The sequence below is a fragment of the Columba livia genome, chromosome 5 (genome assembly GCF_036013475.1).
Source record: "Columba livia isolate bColLiv1 breed racing homer chromosome 5, bColLiv1.pat.W.v2, whole genome shotgun sequence".
Lineage (NCBI taxonomy): Eukaryota > Metazoa > Chordata > Aves > Columbiformes > Columbidae > Columba > Columba livia.
This window is the reverse complement of record NC_088606.1, coordinates 2,439,347-2,454,643: the sequence shown is the minus strand read 5'-3', so window position 1 is coordinate 2,454,643 and position 15,297 is coordinate 2,439,347. Positions and strand designations below refer to the sequence as shown.

Genomic DNA, 15,297 nt, shown 5'->3' with positions numbered 1-15,297 from the left:
CCCAAGATTCAAGTAACATTAGATACTTTTGCAATCTTTTCTAATAGCCCTTTATTTCCTTAGTTATTTCCAAACCTACAGCTCCGGCACAGCTACAGTGTGCGGTTCCCTCAGCCAGAGCTGGGGCTTTAGCAACAATTCTATGGGGTACGAGCCCGTAGGAAAGGCCGCATCACGCAGAATAAAGAGGATCGATCGTGGTGACTTTCTTTCCTGGTCGCTCTGAAGAGGTATTTAGGTAAAAACTGTTCCTGCAGCTGTGGGAGGCGATTCAACCTGAAAAACTGGCTGGACGTCGCGTGGCCACTGCGGACCTGCCTCTGTGTGTGTTGGTTTCTGTCTGAGCCAGCAGGAGCAAGCGTTTTGTAACACTGCAGCACAGCTTTTACAGCACGAAAAACAGGGGATAGGGAACACAGCGCAATTTTACACGGTTTTATTTGCAAGTACTTGGGAATGCAGGGCAGCTTTCCAAGATGAAGTTGGCGTATGTTCAGCGTAGGGCATCTCCAACCAACAGTTAATTCCTTCTCTTTCATATAACAAAACTATAGGAACACAGCAATGGGGGCTTTCAAAAGCTTCTTCGCTGTTACTTTTCATAGTCATAGAGATATAAAATCTAGTCTCATCCTTCAGCGGAATATGATTAAAGACTCTAAATTAGATGTAGGTAAAAAAAACCCTTAAATTTAAAAAAAATCTGGAGGAGTACACAGTAACCTGGGTTTTTTTAACTTGCTTTACAGAATCTGTTTCTCCCATTCCTGATAAACTGCAGCTCATACAGAGACCTTTAAAAGTATTATCTTCCCTCTGCTTTTGCAACAGTTTAAAAAGGGCTGGTACGCTTTCCAGCTGATAACAAAACTATCCTTGCAAACAATCTCCAAGGCACAGGGGAGCCTGCATTAGTTAAGACTACTTACTACCATCCTTGTGTTCAGACGTAAGACAGGAATATGGCTTTTGTATTGGATAGCTGCCTCGGGCTTAAATTCTTACATTAATCATTCAGCAGAGAAGAACTGATAAGAAAATCTCCTCTGACTAGTACTAAAAAAAATTCAGTGTGTTGCTGAGAGGTTTTAATATCTCCTTGCTGGTTGTGCCTTCACGTTTGTTAGGCTAAGATCTTTTTTTAAGTTAAAAAAAAGATAGGAAGAGTTAAGATTATACAGCAAGAATCTCACCTTGCTTTAAATATGCACTAAGTGCATCCTATACAGACAGTTCTTTGTTACCTAAGGGACAAGAGATTTAAGTTTCTCCCACAGTGTATTGAATAGCAGAGTCTTGGATCAACTATCAAGAGAGCAAATCCAAGCGGTGATAAAGAGCTTATACAGGATGCACAGAATGAAGCTGCTAACGGCAATGTGCCCGTGTGCTTCAGGTATTCTGTACCCAGGGCATCCTGACGCTGAGACTGCAAAACTGGCATTGAGAGGGCAGAGGAGAGGCTGAACGGGAGGGAAGGGGCTGCGCTGCCAGGTAACGCGCTGCACGGCCGGTACCAGCCTCAACGTACACAGGCTAATACCTTTGTATCCACACACCGTATTTCAGTCACTTACAGGCAAAAAATGACAGCAGTTTCAATTATTAAGCCAACTGCAATCTGTTATTTCCTACCCTTCATGTTGCAGCTGCAAATATAAAATCCTGTAACCCAACAGCTGTTGTGAACTTCACTTTCCCAGAAGGTGAACAGCAGGGTATGAGATGTGTATGTGAGTGACTGTTCTTACACATCTCCTCTTTCTTCAGCAGTGGGGGGAAGCACAAGCTAAAATCCCAGTTATATTTACTACTTGCTAGTGTTTCACCAAGTCAAAGCGGGGAAAAAAGCCAGCGGATTTGATGTATAAATCTGCTACGCGCTGGCAAACACACGGTGCCGACATCTCATCAACTATTTAAACCGGGTCTATCGGTAGGCTTGCTTTGGCTCCGCTCTCAAAGAACCATCTCCTAGAGATGTTCCGCACACATCAGCCACCTCTGCTGACCTATAAACATTTGCATTTACCATGCAGACATCTGGTTTTTCCCCATTTGGGCCAATGTTTCTTGTATCGTTATTACCACAGACAGAAAGACTCATCTTTTTGTAAGGTAGAGAGGGATGAAAAGAGGCATCCTGGATTCAATGCCCCTAACAAACAGGTTGGATATTTTTCTACTACAAAGTAATCCGCTACAAAAAAACATAGCTGCCAAGAAAATAATATTACTGCCAATAAAATGTTTTAATTCAACACTAACCAGCACTCGTCCTCCAAAGATGTAACCTTTATTTCCCAGCACAGCACACGTATGAGCTGCTCGAGGCTGAGGTGGATCTCCACCCTGAAAAAAACCAACGAAATAAGATCGTTCAGAACAGTCACCAAAGCACCAGCCAAGGAGAGCGGCAACACAGTAACACAGAGATCGCAAAGGTCAGGCCAACATGCATCAATATGCAGACAGAACTGCAATTCTAAAAGCAAATAATTTGTAGTCATGTCCAAGATTCCACAGACATTTGAAAATACACATAATTGCCAAGGACAGCTTTGAGTGGGTTCCCTCAGTAGCTAATATTTACTATCTTCCCTCTTGGTCTGATTTACCATTGCTTTACTTAGAGATAAATTAATTGAATTTCACTTAATTCCTAAGCATAGAATTACAGTAACGTGCAGGTTACTGTTGATATCTCTTGTGCAGCTCTATTCTCCAAAGTGTGAACCATCAGGAACAGGTACTAAAAATCTCTGGAAATCAGACATTAAAATGTAATGCTACTTCCAATAGCCACATGCCAAAAAGTCTTCCCTGTGTAAATGAGAAATAAAGACAGCAAAATTGGCTTTTACTTTTCAATGGTAATTTCAGGTTTTTTCCATTTAATTTTATAGGAATTCTAGAATATCCTATAAAGACCATAAAATGGTGTCAGACTACAATATACTCCTCCTACTGAGTTCTTACGTAAAATCACCAGGATTTATAAAGCCTTATACTTTACTATCATATTAATATCAATAAATAGAAGTGTGTGCATTATTAATTTACTGCAAAAGCAAGTATAAATGCTGTTTTAGAGGATGATTAAAATAACGTATTTGCTGAAAAATACCTGATCAGTTTACCCTAACAACATAGCATGACTGGGAGATACTTGTTTAATGGATGTTTTTAACATGAACCCTTGCAGAGAATAGAACTCTATACACACAACGCTCAACACAATGAGTGTACAACCCTCACATACTAAACACGTAATTTTACTTCAGAAAGGAAAACTGAAGGCCTAAACTCGCAATAGAGTGAGTTTATTACCCCTCCCCTGCCTTATTTAAAGGTGTGAAAGCTGAAGGGTGAACGCAGAGTCTGCATGTACAGATCGCTCTGGTTCTTGCGGCCCAGGATGTGATCCTTCACACTGACCCAGCAGCTTCAGGAAAGGGGCTGGAGGTGGAACAAGAAATCCCGGGGCAGTTTAATCTTTTTTATCTCTGATAGTTTATCTATGTTGCACATTAATTATATACAGATGCAGTCAAGCTAATGGGCTTCATATCAAAACACTTCAGTTTGTTAACCTCAGTTTGGCCCCGCTAAAACCAGTCCTGTGTTTGTACCACCTTCGTTAGGCATTAACCCAGCTGGCCTGGGTTAACGGCTGTGCTCCAGCCATGAAACTCTTCCAGAGCCAAAGCCCGGTCAAGGCCTACAAGGATACCCCAAAATCAGTGTAATTGCCATCATCCAGTTCTGCAGGAGCCAACGTGCTGTGTGAGGAGCCACCAAAACACCCCCGCACCCGGCTACTCAGCACCACTCTGCCGTGCCCACTAAATGCTTCTCTGGAGAAGCCCAGTGCCGTGTCTACCCAGTAACAGAGACACTCATTTTGTATTCCCAGCAGTTGTCTTAAAGCTTGAGCACAAAGCTTTATCTCAAAACTATCCCCTCGATACAGAATACTGTATCATCTTCTAAAGCATTCAGATTTCTAGTGCCTCTCTGAAGCTTATGGGATTTTTTGCATCAGAACCACATTACAGAAAAACCACCCGTCTAAGAACACCCTGTGGGGAAACAAATTCATATCAGTTCTGAATCTTCCACACTGCAGACGCACTGAGCATCCTCCTGTTTAACATTATAAGCAATACTAAGCGTATTCAAATTACTTTTCCCAATATCAATTTCTAGAGCACAATAACGCTTCAAAATGCAGTAAAATCACAACTGTGTCAAAAGATAAGGCTAAAAACCACTCACCCTAATTGCTGGTTGAGACCAAGTTTGTGTGGTTGTATCAAAAACATGAACATCGTTATGCCATCCCCAGAATATCTGTCCTTCCTAGAAAAGAAGTTCAAAGATTAAGCTTGTTTTATTTGAAAATCTTCGTGCTATTGAATGATACAACCCCAGAAGTGATCTATCAAAAGAGAAAATACAGACTTTTATTAAAAGAAACATATGCTAATATTTTTAATAACGAGGCAGCAGCTCAGGTCTAGTTGAAGGTCAGCAGCATTTAGGAATGGACAGGAATTAATTTCTGTCACTAAATGCCTTAATTAGTCTCCTCTCTATTAGCTGTAAGAAATCATTATGAGAAACTATCGAATGCAGGCATCTTAAAGCAATGGCATTTGCTCTGGATAACAAATCAAAGCAATTCGCTGGCAGTATTTGTCAGTTAGACTTGTGAAGTTATAAATTGTCTACTGTTACTTCGAGGAAATAAATTCTACAGTTTTCTGTGAGTTTCATATTTAAAATATGCCTTCAAATTTAAAATACTGCCTTTGTTCCTGCTTTGACAGCATTTGGTTTCATTGTGCTCAAAGACTAGTGCTGGGTGCTTGGAACACCCTGAGCACCCAGCGCTCCCAACATGCAGTATCTGAAATTTCAGATTCAAGCAGAAGATTTTGATTTGCGTTTCTGCTAAATGCTACAAATAAAAGAAAATCCTAACAGATTTTCTTGCTTACTGAGTATAGTATAAAAGGTCGTGTTTTGACAATCAGGAAGGACAAATCCCTCTGAATTGTGACAAATCTCTTACCCAAAATGCATCATGGACATCAAAACAATCACTCAGTTCATTGTGCTTCCTACAGCCATAGCCACCAAAATATATTAGCCTACAAGAACAACAAAAAATAAGTTCAGTGACCTGCTTTGGAAATAACATTCAAATGAATAAGCCGTAACAATTAATTTCAAATTTTAGTTTACCTACAGTACTATTAACAATATAAACAGCTCAAAATATTTCATATTGCACCTGATTATGTAGCAAACCTTACCAATATTAATGTAATTACTGTTACGCTCCTCAACAAGCCTGACAGGAATCCACAGAAGGAGGGAGGTTCAAGATCCCTCCAAGTCCCTGTTCTCTGTTTCTCCGTCTACAAGCTTCTCACAGTCACATCTCCACGCACGAGTCTCAGAATGACACAGAACACACAGGACAGTGAAATGCCTCCACTTCTGCTACGATTCCTACCCTTTTCCATTGAAATTCCTATTTCTTAGCCTTCTGTATACATTTTTTTTCACAACAAATGCTCCCAAAGTTCAGCCCAGGGACTGCTTGGGACCTACAATGTCTTTCTCAAGCTTATAAAGAGATTTTTTTTACTGAACATATCGCATTGCAAGTATCGTTACACACCTCCCAGCCTAATATTCCACCCATGAAATGGCCATCCATAAGTAAGGCTTCCTAAAGTTTTGTTTAACTTCAACATTTGAGGAGATTTGGCATAGTTGTTAGTGATCTCGGGAGAAGGCAATTTAGGAAATGATGGGATGGTGAAGGTCACTCCAGACTGACATTCCTAGGGAAACAGAGTTACGGAAAGCATTGTGCAACACACCAACACATCCTGATCTGCAAACTCACAGCTTGTAAACCGTTACGGTAAACTCCTGCCAAGGTGCATAGCTTGTCCCCAAATACTTGTGTTAAATGGAACAGTTACCCTCTGCCACCTGAAATAGGTCATTTCTCAGTATGTGCATTACATGATACTCAGAATAATTTAGTTCTGAATAGTGTTAACAGCTACAGAGTTGTCCAAATATCTGTAATTTCATATGTCTTGCAGTTAGGTTAGAATTACAAAGCCAAGATATAGTACTGAGAGGCGTTATGCAGTATATGCAAAACCTCTTTAGATGCAGAGTCCAGAAACGGAGAAATCGTTTACATTGTATAGTGTTCACTGTATATCTCAGAGTCATCTTGGTTGGAAAAGACCCTCAAGATGATGGAGTCCAACCGTTAACCTAGTGCTGCCAACTCCACCTCTAACCCATGCCCCTGAGAACCTCATCTCTGCGTCTTTTAAACATATTCTTATTTACGACGACTTCTATAACAAATCACTGACGCGTCACTTTGACCACATATGCCACAATATCCAGACACTTTCCATAATAAACACAAAATCTCAAGTATTCATTTTATCTAAGTATTTTTTCTAAATACACTCGGGAACTTTTACAACACAAATATCCAGGCTGACTTGGTTCTTAGTAAACAAAGATACTCACTAAAATGCCTTTGTCATTGTCAGCATTTGTAGGCTATTCAAACCCTTGAAAATATACTAAATATATTTTATTGCATGTGATAATGCAATGCTTACATAATGTAACAAAAACTTGTAATTTTTACGCTGATTTTTACCATGTGTTTCAATTAAAACCATAAGTAATAGATGCATAATAATATTTATCTCAAGTCTCAAAGCATTTCACAAACTTTCACTAAATTTCCCAACCCTTTCCTCACGTGCGTTTATACTCACCATTCATTCAGCTCACATGTGAGAAAACTCGGGTAGAAAGTTGTTAGGAGAGTTACACAAAATCCCACAGCAAGTCAAGCTAAGAATTAGAGTTTCCTGAATCCCAAACCTGTGTTCTCTTCACTTTCTAGTACTTCCTCTCTGCAATTAACACATATTAAATATGTTTAATGTGTTACCTGTCCTTATACACCCAGCAGGAAAGCTTGTCACGTGGTGTAGGAGGTTGACCTTTAAAATTTGTAATTTTTTTCCACCTATAGGTTCCATTTTTTGTTCGCAAATTAACATAATACAGCTTAAAAGAAAAGAATTACAACATTTTCAGTATAAATGATGTCGAAGAATCCAGCACAAATCACCAGCAAAAAGAACAGCCCACCACCCTCAGAACACACTAGTGACAGTAGTGGAGTTTACAATATGCAGCAACGTATGGGAAGAATGTGATACACACCAACAACACAAAAAGTTCTGTTCTACTGGCAGAGGTGTCAGTAGCTTTGCCTAAACTAACTAGGAAACCATGTAAAAACCAAGCAGGCTTGTGAACCCTAAACTGAGATGTGGTTACGGGCTCCATTTCAGTGAGTTTCTAATCAGGACTGAGCTCAGGCTTCATTTAAACGAAACGATAAACCAGCTCACTTCCTCTCCTTTGCCACTCCAGCCCTCAATTAGAAGGAAAACTGACATCTATATTTTAATTTTATGCACGAAAGGTAATCACTATCAAAGAGCAAAAGACTTCTGAGATCAGTTTGAATTACAGCTGGCAACATATTAGAAAGAAATAGGCAATTGGGAAAGCACTGGCAGTTTCCAGAAATAAATGGAGTTTTATGCAACTGGTCTCATTCTGAAGCTACAACTCAGTGACAAATACCAGGAAAAGAATATCCAGAGCTGAACATTGAAACAAAAACTAAAGGTTTTTGTCAGTTTAAAAATGAACTTTTTCTACAAATATAAACTTCTCAATTCAAACACAAAGCACACCAGACAAAACAGTAAGGTCAGCGTTGTTCTTCATTCAAATACAATGTGTGATGAAAGAAAATACTACAATACCCGATTGCTGTATCCTTTATCATCAAATCCACCAAAAATGTACAGCTTCCCGTTGATGCTCGCCCCGCAGCTCCCCGACATGGAGGTCGGTAACTCTCCTTCCATTAGGTGCATCGTCCTGCAATTTAGCACATACGTTAAGTCTTAAAATGCGCTTTCAAACCTGCTAAAAATAACAAAACCAAACCAGATGTAGAAATAATTTTTAGACTTAAAGCTAAAAATACAGTTTTGGCCATAACTAGCACTGATATATGAAGTCAGGCTCCTGTGGTGGAAGAGAACTTTCAAATGAATCTTGTGCATACGTTTATAAAACATCTCAATCTCTCGGAAGGTGAAGCCCATATTAAAAGAGCATTAGCAGAGCTGAAACGTTAATTATTCAAAACCTGGAAATGCTGTTAACGCCAACAACTCCTAAAATGAAAATGTGGTATTGCTATCATTTTACAAATGGAAAACTGAGGCAGAAGTAGAAATAAAGGTCAGAAGTACTAATTTTAGTCCCCAATATGCCACTCCTAAAGCTGTATCTTGCACTGCATTTAGCATAATTTTTAAAAATCTTCAATAATGCCAGTTTTAGCCATGAGATCTCTGTTGTTCAGCAGCAGTTCCTGGCCTTTTCCTTGCTGTTCTCACTTAAAAAACAAGGAACCCCCTGTGATGCCAACTGTAATATCACGAAATCTCAAGCACTACACAACTAGCTGATGAAATGATTTCTGCCGAAGCCACGAGGCTGAGCGCTGGGCCAAGCACCCACATCAAACTCAGCTTCCCTAGGCTCTCAAATTCTAGTTCTCTCCGCTAGGTCCAGTATCACCACACAGTCAATTCAATTTATTCCATCTACATCAGCCACCTTCACTGTCTACTGCTGAAGAAAAGGATTCTCACAGCTTTGAGTTCTGACGCTTGACCTTATCCCAACCGAAAAGAACTAGAGGCAGCCGTTCAAAGGAAAAGCTCTTTATGTGCTAAATCACAAGATGTCAATGGTAGGTGTGTGGTCCCTGTGGAAAAGGCGCTGGTTCCGGACACCTTTGTCCCGGCTGGTGCCCCAGGCCAGCCCACCTTCCCTGGCCCTGCTCTGGACAGGACAACGGCCTGGGCTGTAAACCAAATGAGATCAGAACGGATCCAGGTTAAAAATAACCCTGCAAAGAAACAAAAGTTATATTTAACCCAGGTCACTTTTCCTGATCCAATTTCCTGTGTGATCATATAAACAGCTACGCCAGTATAACCAACATAGGGACATCGGGATGAAAAACAAGAGAGTTGCTTTGGCCAATACTTTCAACAACAGAAGAAGGACAGCAACCCACAGTCTGAGTGAGGGTACATTTTTTTTATGTTTTAGGGTTTTATTTAAAAAAACTTGCTAGGACTTCACACTAAGCATACGCAAAAACGTTGTTTTCAAAGCCAGTGACTTGACCGCACAGATGTGGAATTTCACCCCTGCTGTAAAACGCTTTCCCGGTCCAGCCCTCCCCTTCTTCCTCCATTTCAAATTGCTCTCACTACGGGGATGTAACGAACCTCTTGAATATGGGTATGTGAGAAACATATAAACACGTGGGAGACTAGAAAGGCAGCTGGCAGAAAACACATCTAGGCCCAAATGGATACGACTTTACCAAACTGACCTTATTTATTGTAATGGGAACCACTGGAAAACTTTAAAAAGCGGTGTTGTTATCTCTCCCCACATCCAATACGTGAATGCAATGAATGCAAAATGTAAATGTTAAATTGCTAGTGATGTGCAAGATATGGTTAGTTATGAGTTAGTTATGAGTTTAAATATTCATTTAAACATAAAAGTTGATGTATGGAGAATGAAGCCAAAACAAATGTCCAAACAAAACACACTTGTTTTAACCACAGAGCCTGAAGCCGACCATTTCAAACAGCCTCTTGAAAAAAACAATTATACTTAAGGAATTAATGTGTTTCCTAGAGTTAATTTGTAAGTACATATGTCTGTTCTTCAGTCTTTACATGAAACATCTGCTATTTAAACCTCAGGGAACACGACCAGTAAGTAACTCATGTAACCAAAGTCTTCTCACCACAGCTAATTGCAGTCTATGCAAGGATTAACTTCATACATAAAATAAATAGGAATTATGCAACTTACCACAACCCGCTATCCATTTCATAGATCCAGAGCTCATCATTAGGCAAATAAACTTCATTTTCTTCAATTGACTGAAACCGAAAAATAATTGCAAATGTTAAATCAATTATGCATTATACACCATACGTTTTAAAACTAAATACCAAACCATGTTACTTAGCAACACGGAATAATCTTAAGGAGATGATCTACCAGAGCATAAGTCATATCCCAACATTATTGTTCTGATCATTATGTTTAAACAGGCAGCTCAATAATGCTAATACTTTACATTTTATACCAGAAGTTTAAAAAAATATGATTTTTCATGTTTTGAAGCTATTAAAAAGACTCTGTTAGGCATTTCCTGATGTCATTGAGCTTGGCTGATTGTCTTTAGTCACTCATTTGAAGGGTGAAGATGATAAAAAAATGTTTGTTGTATCAGAAGTAGGGATAGAAGTGTTCCAGTATTCAAAAAGCAATGAATATAATACAATAGCCAATTTCTAAAATTAAGAAGATAGCACAGGCAAACAATTAAGTCATTAGGAAACACACAGAACTGCTACTAACAAGAAGCACAATGGTATCATAACATGATCATGGATTTAAAAAACCCCCAAATCTTAAGAGAGACTGTCAAAGGTGCTTCCCCCCTCTATTAAAATGCTGTTAATAAAGGAAGTATTTGCTTCCGTCACTGGTGTGATCACTTTGAGCAAATTTTGCTGTACTGTGAGCCTTCACACCTCCAAATACAGAACAAAGATGAGCAGCAAAGTATTAATGCTCTTCTTTGGGGCTTTCTGCAGCTTTAAGGAAAAATGGTTCTCCTTCACCTGAAGGGTTTTCTCCTTAATCCATAAGCCCTTTTCATCTTTTCCAGAAACCGAGATTTTGCCAGGTTGTGCAGATGGGTAAAGAACCCAAAAACTAAACAGGAAGTCAGAAAAAAGTACTAATTTTAAAAATAAAGCACTGCATTCCTCAGGTCTGCTCATTAAAGGCAGAGATTTACCAACCTAATGGGTTGCCAGGAAAGATGCGTAAAAGCATAAACTGACCAGATCTGGAGCTTCTGAATGGAAACTTGTTATGTTTTGCTTTAGGAGATACTTTTAATGAGGTGGCAATTCTTGGCATAATGGAAAAATACAGAGAAAAGTAGAACTGCAAAGCACAAAAAGAACAGTTACTTGCAGCAACTGAAGAAACTTGAAAGAACACGATGTCAGATATAAAAGATCTTAACCTATGCCATAAGGTGAAGGAGAAAATTAATTCCTCTGTGAAAAATAGATCAGTAAAGACTCCCAAACAGAGGCCGTACATGGAAGAAAAAGAAATTGGGAAATAACAACGAGGAAGAATAACAAACAGGAGAAGGAAGGCCGAAAGAATGCAATTGCAGCACTCAGGCTGAGTAACAATTACATCATCAATTGTTGTCTTAGCATTAGACAGAAATGAAAGACTGAGGTAACAGGCAGTCAGTAAATTACAAAAAAAAAGATCAAAATGAAATGAACACGAGCAAAAGAAGTTAAAAACAAAACCGAAAGTTAATAATTAACAGTTCAGTTACTGATATTGATGACTTGCCTTTAAATGATACTTTACATTTACCTTCTCATTTTGAAGGGTGCCGAGCAGGCACGTACACCCTGTGCTGGGGACAGTTTATCCTGCCGGGCGCCTTTCGCAAGGTGGGCTCTGCCGGCCGCTTTCGCAAAGCACAGAGGTTTACTCAGTTTAATCCACATGCAACAGTGATCAGAGCCTGAGCGTTTGCTACAGAACCAGCCCTGAGCAAATACACTGACGCCAAAAATAAGTTAGCAGGGCGGTAGTCCACCAGTGTGTAAAATGTAAACGTGTAAAATGATTTACCTGTCTACAGAGCTGCTTAAAGAGTAACAAGGATTTTGATGATACTCTCCATAAATAAATACATAAAACTACTAAAAATTTTTGCAAAGTTGATCTGCTAAACTGAATATACATTGTCCTTTCTGAATGTGTCATGAACCCAGGAGCCCTTATTAGAAAACCTTTGAAAACACTGTGCTAGCCTGTCCAACCTTCGTTTCTAAAGACCAAAGCATAAGAACTACTGACTGTTATCAGTGATTTAGGTATTGCATAGTTATATTATGGACTTTAAGGCCAGAAAATGACACTAAATCTTCCTGTATGTCACAGGCGGCTCACATTATTTAAATACATGCTTATTCTACAGCTGACTAACTTCTTGATACTACAAAATATGTATTCAAAGCCTTACATGACTTGCAGTCACAAGAAACACTGCCTATCAAAGAGCCCCCAAAGGGAAGAAAAGCTGTGGGAGCAGTTTGCAGGTCCCAAGGGCTCCCCAATTCCATTCCAGTTTGGTACTGGGCAAGCCCGGCCATGCAGGAGGCTGGAAAGAGCCTGTCAGAAGAACCCCGGCAGTGAAACCGGCTGCCTGGCTTCCTACCGCAGCCAGGGCTTGTATTTCAACACACAGTATCTGTATTTTCAGTATTTCTGCAGTCACCAGCAGCACAACCTTTTCCAGGTCAAATGAATCAAGCTCAGGAGCAGAACTCAAATACCGCAAGCTGCCCAGCTCTATTCTGCCTTTTAAGTCCAATGTTTTTAGTTATAAAAAGAGCATTCCCGTTTCCAGAAAACAAACTATAATGTGAAGAGACAACCAGCCACCAGTACCTGAGAGCTCTGGAAATGTCCTTCCCACCGCTACTGCACGCACTTATAACATACAATGTGTTTGCAAATTGAAAGCCAGGAGTTCCCGAATAGGCTTGAATACAGAAGGACAAGCTTCGCACATGTCAAAGCTTACCTTAGTCATTGAAAAAGACAGAACATGATATATCATAGAGTCATATTGGTTGGAAAAGACCCTCAAGATCAACCAGTCCAACTGTTAACTCAACACTGTCAAGTCCACCTCTACCCCATGTCCCTGAGAACCTCATCTGTCTGTCCAGCCCTCCAGGGATGGTGACTCCAGCACTGCCCTGGGCAGCCTGTTCCAATGCCCCACAGCCCTTTGGGGAAGAAACTGTTCCCACATCCAACCTCAACCTCCCCTGGCGCAACTTGAGGCCATTTCCTCTGCTCCTGGCGCTTGTTACCTGGAAAAAAAGAGACCGACCCCACCTCCTTTCAGATAGAAATATGTTTTCAACCCAATCAAGACCAGCAGTAATACCAAGCACAGCGACTTTCACATTTTAAGGCCAAAATGCACAGACACTGTGGATAAAATGAAACAGCTGTAGAACCATTAATTTAGTATCATTCATAGCTCTGGATGAATTCAGTACAAGAGATAAGAGTCACAAGGATTTACTTATGCCAGAACTAGAACTGATCTTTCAATGGAAAAAAAATAAAGCAGATGTGCTCTCTTTTGAAGTGACAGAACCACTTTGAGGGAGGAAAACACATTGCACGCAACACACAGCTACTAATAAGCAAAAAATGCAGCGACTCAGGAACTAGCACGTGAATTACACCCCAGAAAAACTGCAAATTATAGTTGTCACCCCACAGAGGAAGGGAGACAAGAGCAGCATTCCTAGAACACAGGGGAACCACTCGTTTGTTGGAAAGGGGAAACAAACCGGCTCCACCGGCCCTTCCACCACACGCGCAGTGTGATGGAGGCAGCTGAGAACAGAAAAGGGGGCGGCCATGGGTTAAGGGGCATGTATGCTTAGAGGGGACAGCAAACAGCCGCTCACCCCGTCCCTTCACGCCCGTCACCTCAGCACCGCCCCGACCCCGCTCCGCCATTTAAAACGCCCGCCCCTGCCCCGCCAGCCAATCAGCGCCCGCGCTGAGGTGACCCGCGCTGCGCTCCGGGCCGCCGAGGGGCTGCACCAGCTGAGGGGGCGGTTGGGGCAAGACATGGCGGCGGGGGAGGCCCCTCGCTCCGCTTCCCGCCCGCCCTGGGGCCCCTCAGCCCGGCTCTCCCCCCTGCCAGCGCGCCGCTCCGCTTCTCGCGTCCCTCCTCCCGCCCCCCTCGGCTTCTCTCCCCGGCTCGTCCTCACCCCCAGCGCCCTCCGGCCGCCTCCTCCCGCCTTACCACGTATCCCCCCCACACGTAGAGAAAGTTCCCGTCCACCACGGCGCAGTGGCCGCTGCGCTCCTCGGCCACGCAGAACTGCTCCGCGGAGTCTGCCGCCATCTTGGGAGGAGGAGGAGGAGGAAGCGGCTCGCCTGCCTCAGTGCTCGCGTCCCGCCACCGCCTCCTCCGGGAGAGGCTGCGGCTCTCCGCCGGGCGCTCCCCTCAGGCGGACGGGAAGCGAGGAGGGTCCAAAGTGTGGGGCGTCACCCTCCCCTCAGCGCAGGGGCCATGGCGGGCGCTGCCGCAGCGCTCTCCCCGCCGCGTGCGGGGCCCGGGGGTCGCTCCGCGGCCGGAGCCGCCGGGCGGGGTTTGGGGGTGGTGCGGTGCCCCCGGGCCTCCCGCTGCCCCCGGCGCTGCAGCCGCACGGAGGCGGCGTGTGGGTGCAGCGCCTTGCTACGTTCGTCCGTGCGCTGCTGCGGGAAGGGGCCCTGGGAGGGCGGGCAGAGTTCCGCCGTGGGTCAGGACACTGAGGCACAGTGAGCGTTACGGTGTGAGGTTTAAGGCCTAATAAACCACGTAAAGCCTGTGGATGAAAGGTGGGAAAAAAATCACTGAGAATAAAACTCCTAAACACAACCCCAGTGCAAGAATGGAAGGACGAGCTGGGTCTGTAGAGAGATCTACATGGGAGGTGCTGTAAGAACCACAGCAGAACTCTCTGGGGGGTGAGATAAGTTATGCTCCTGCCAGAAACAGCAGCTATGAAATAGCTGGTATTAATTAAAACGCTTGTACAGGGCTTCAAACTGTTGACGCCAGAGAAAATTACCCTGTAATTGCTGTCCCCGAGCCCCCAGCCTGGGAGCAGAAGAAGCAAGGAGCTACAGGGAATACTCAAGTAGATCCCAGAGGTGCAGGTGACTCACCTCCCATCATGTCCCAAACGACACACTTCTTATTATTCGAGGGATCTCCCCTCCCTGTTAACCACACCATTATATAGTTTTCCTCTGTGTTGGCCTGTCCTTAAACAGGAGGCTGGGAAAAGCAATAGCCTCTTACACTCTTAGAGCAACAACCTGTCGAGTTCCAGCTGAACTGTGGATTCAAAATAAAACAAGTACAACTCTTAAGAAAGAGTGGTAAAGTAGAGCTTGTGAGAAATGAGCCCTTTAACG

At 42.4% G+C, this 15,297-nt stretch overlaps 1 protein-coding gene across 1 annotated transcript in view; it reads right to left on the bottom strand.

Annotated features, from left to right (window-relative positions):
• Positions 1 to 14,569, bottom strand: part of KLHDC1 (kelch domain containing 1) — a 28,514-nt gene extending 13,945 nt beyond the window's left edge. The window contains exons 1-7 of the mRNA XM_065063034.1: positions 14,138 to 14,569; positions 10,057 to 10,127; positions 7,905 to 8,022; positions 7,013 to 7,131; positions 5,078 to 5,156; positions 4,279 to 4,362; positions 2,269 to 2,352 (exon numbers count right to left, since the gene is read on the bottom strand). Coding sequence (XP_064919106.1) covers positions 2,269 to 2,352; positions 4,279 to 4,362; positions 5,078 to 5,156; positions 7,013 to 7,131; positions 7,905 to 8,022; positions 10,057 to 10,127; positions 14,138 to 14,239 — 657 coding nt within the window. The 5' untranslated portion in view covers positions 14,240 to 14,569. The remainder of the gene's footprint in view (positions 1 to 2,268; positions 2,353 to 4,278; positions 4,363 to 5,077; positions 5,157 to 7,012; positions 7,132 to 7,904; positions 8,023 to 10,056; positions 10,128 to 14,137) is intronic.
• Positions 14,570 to 15,297: the final 728 nt, after the last annotated feature.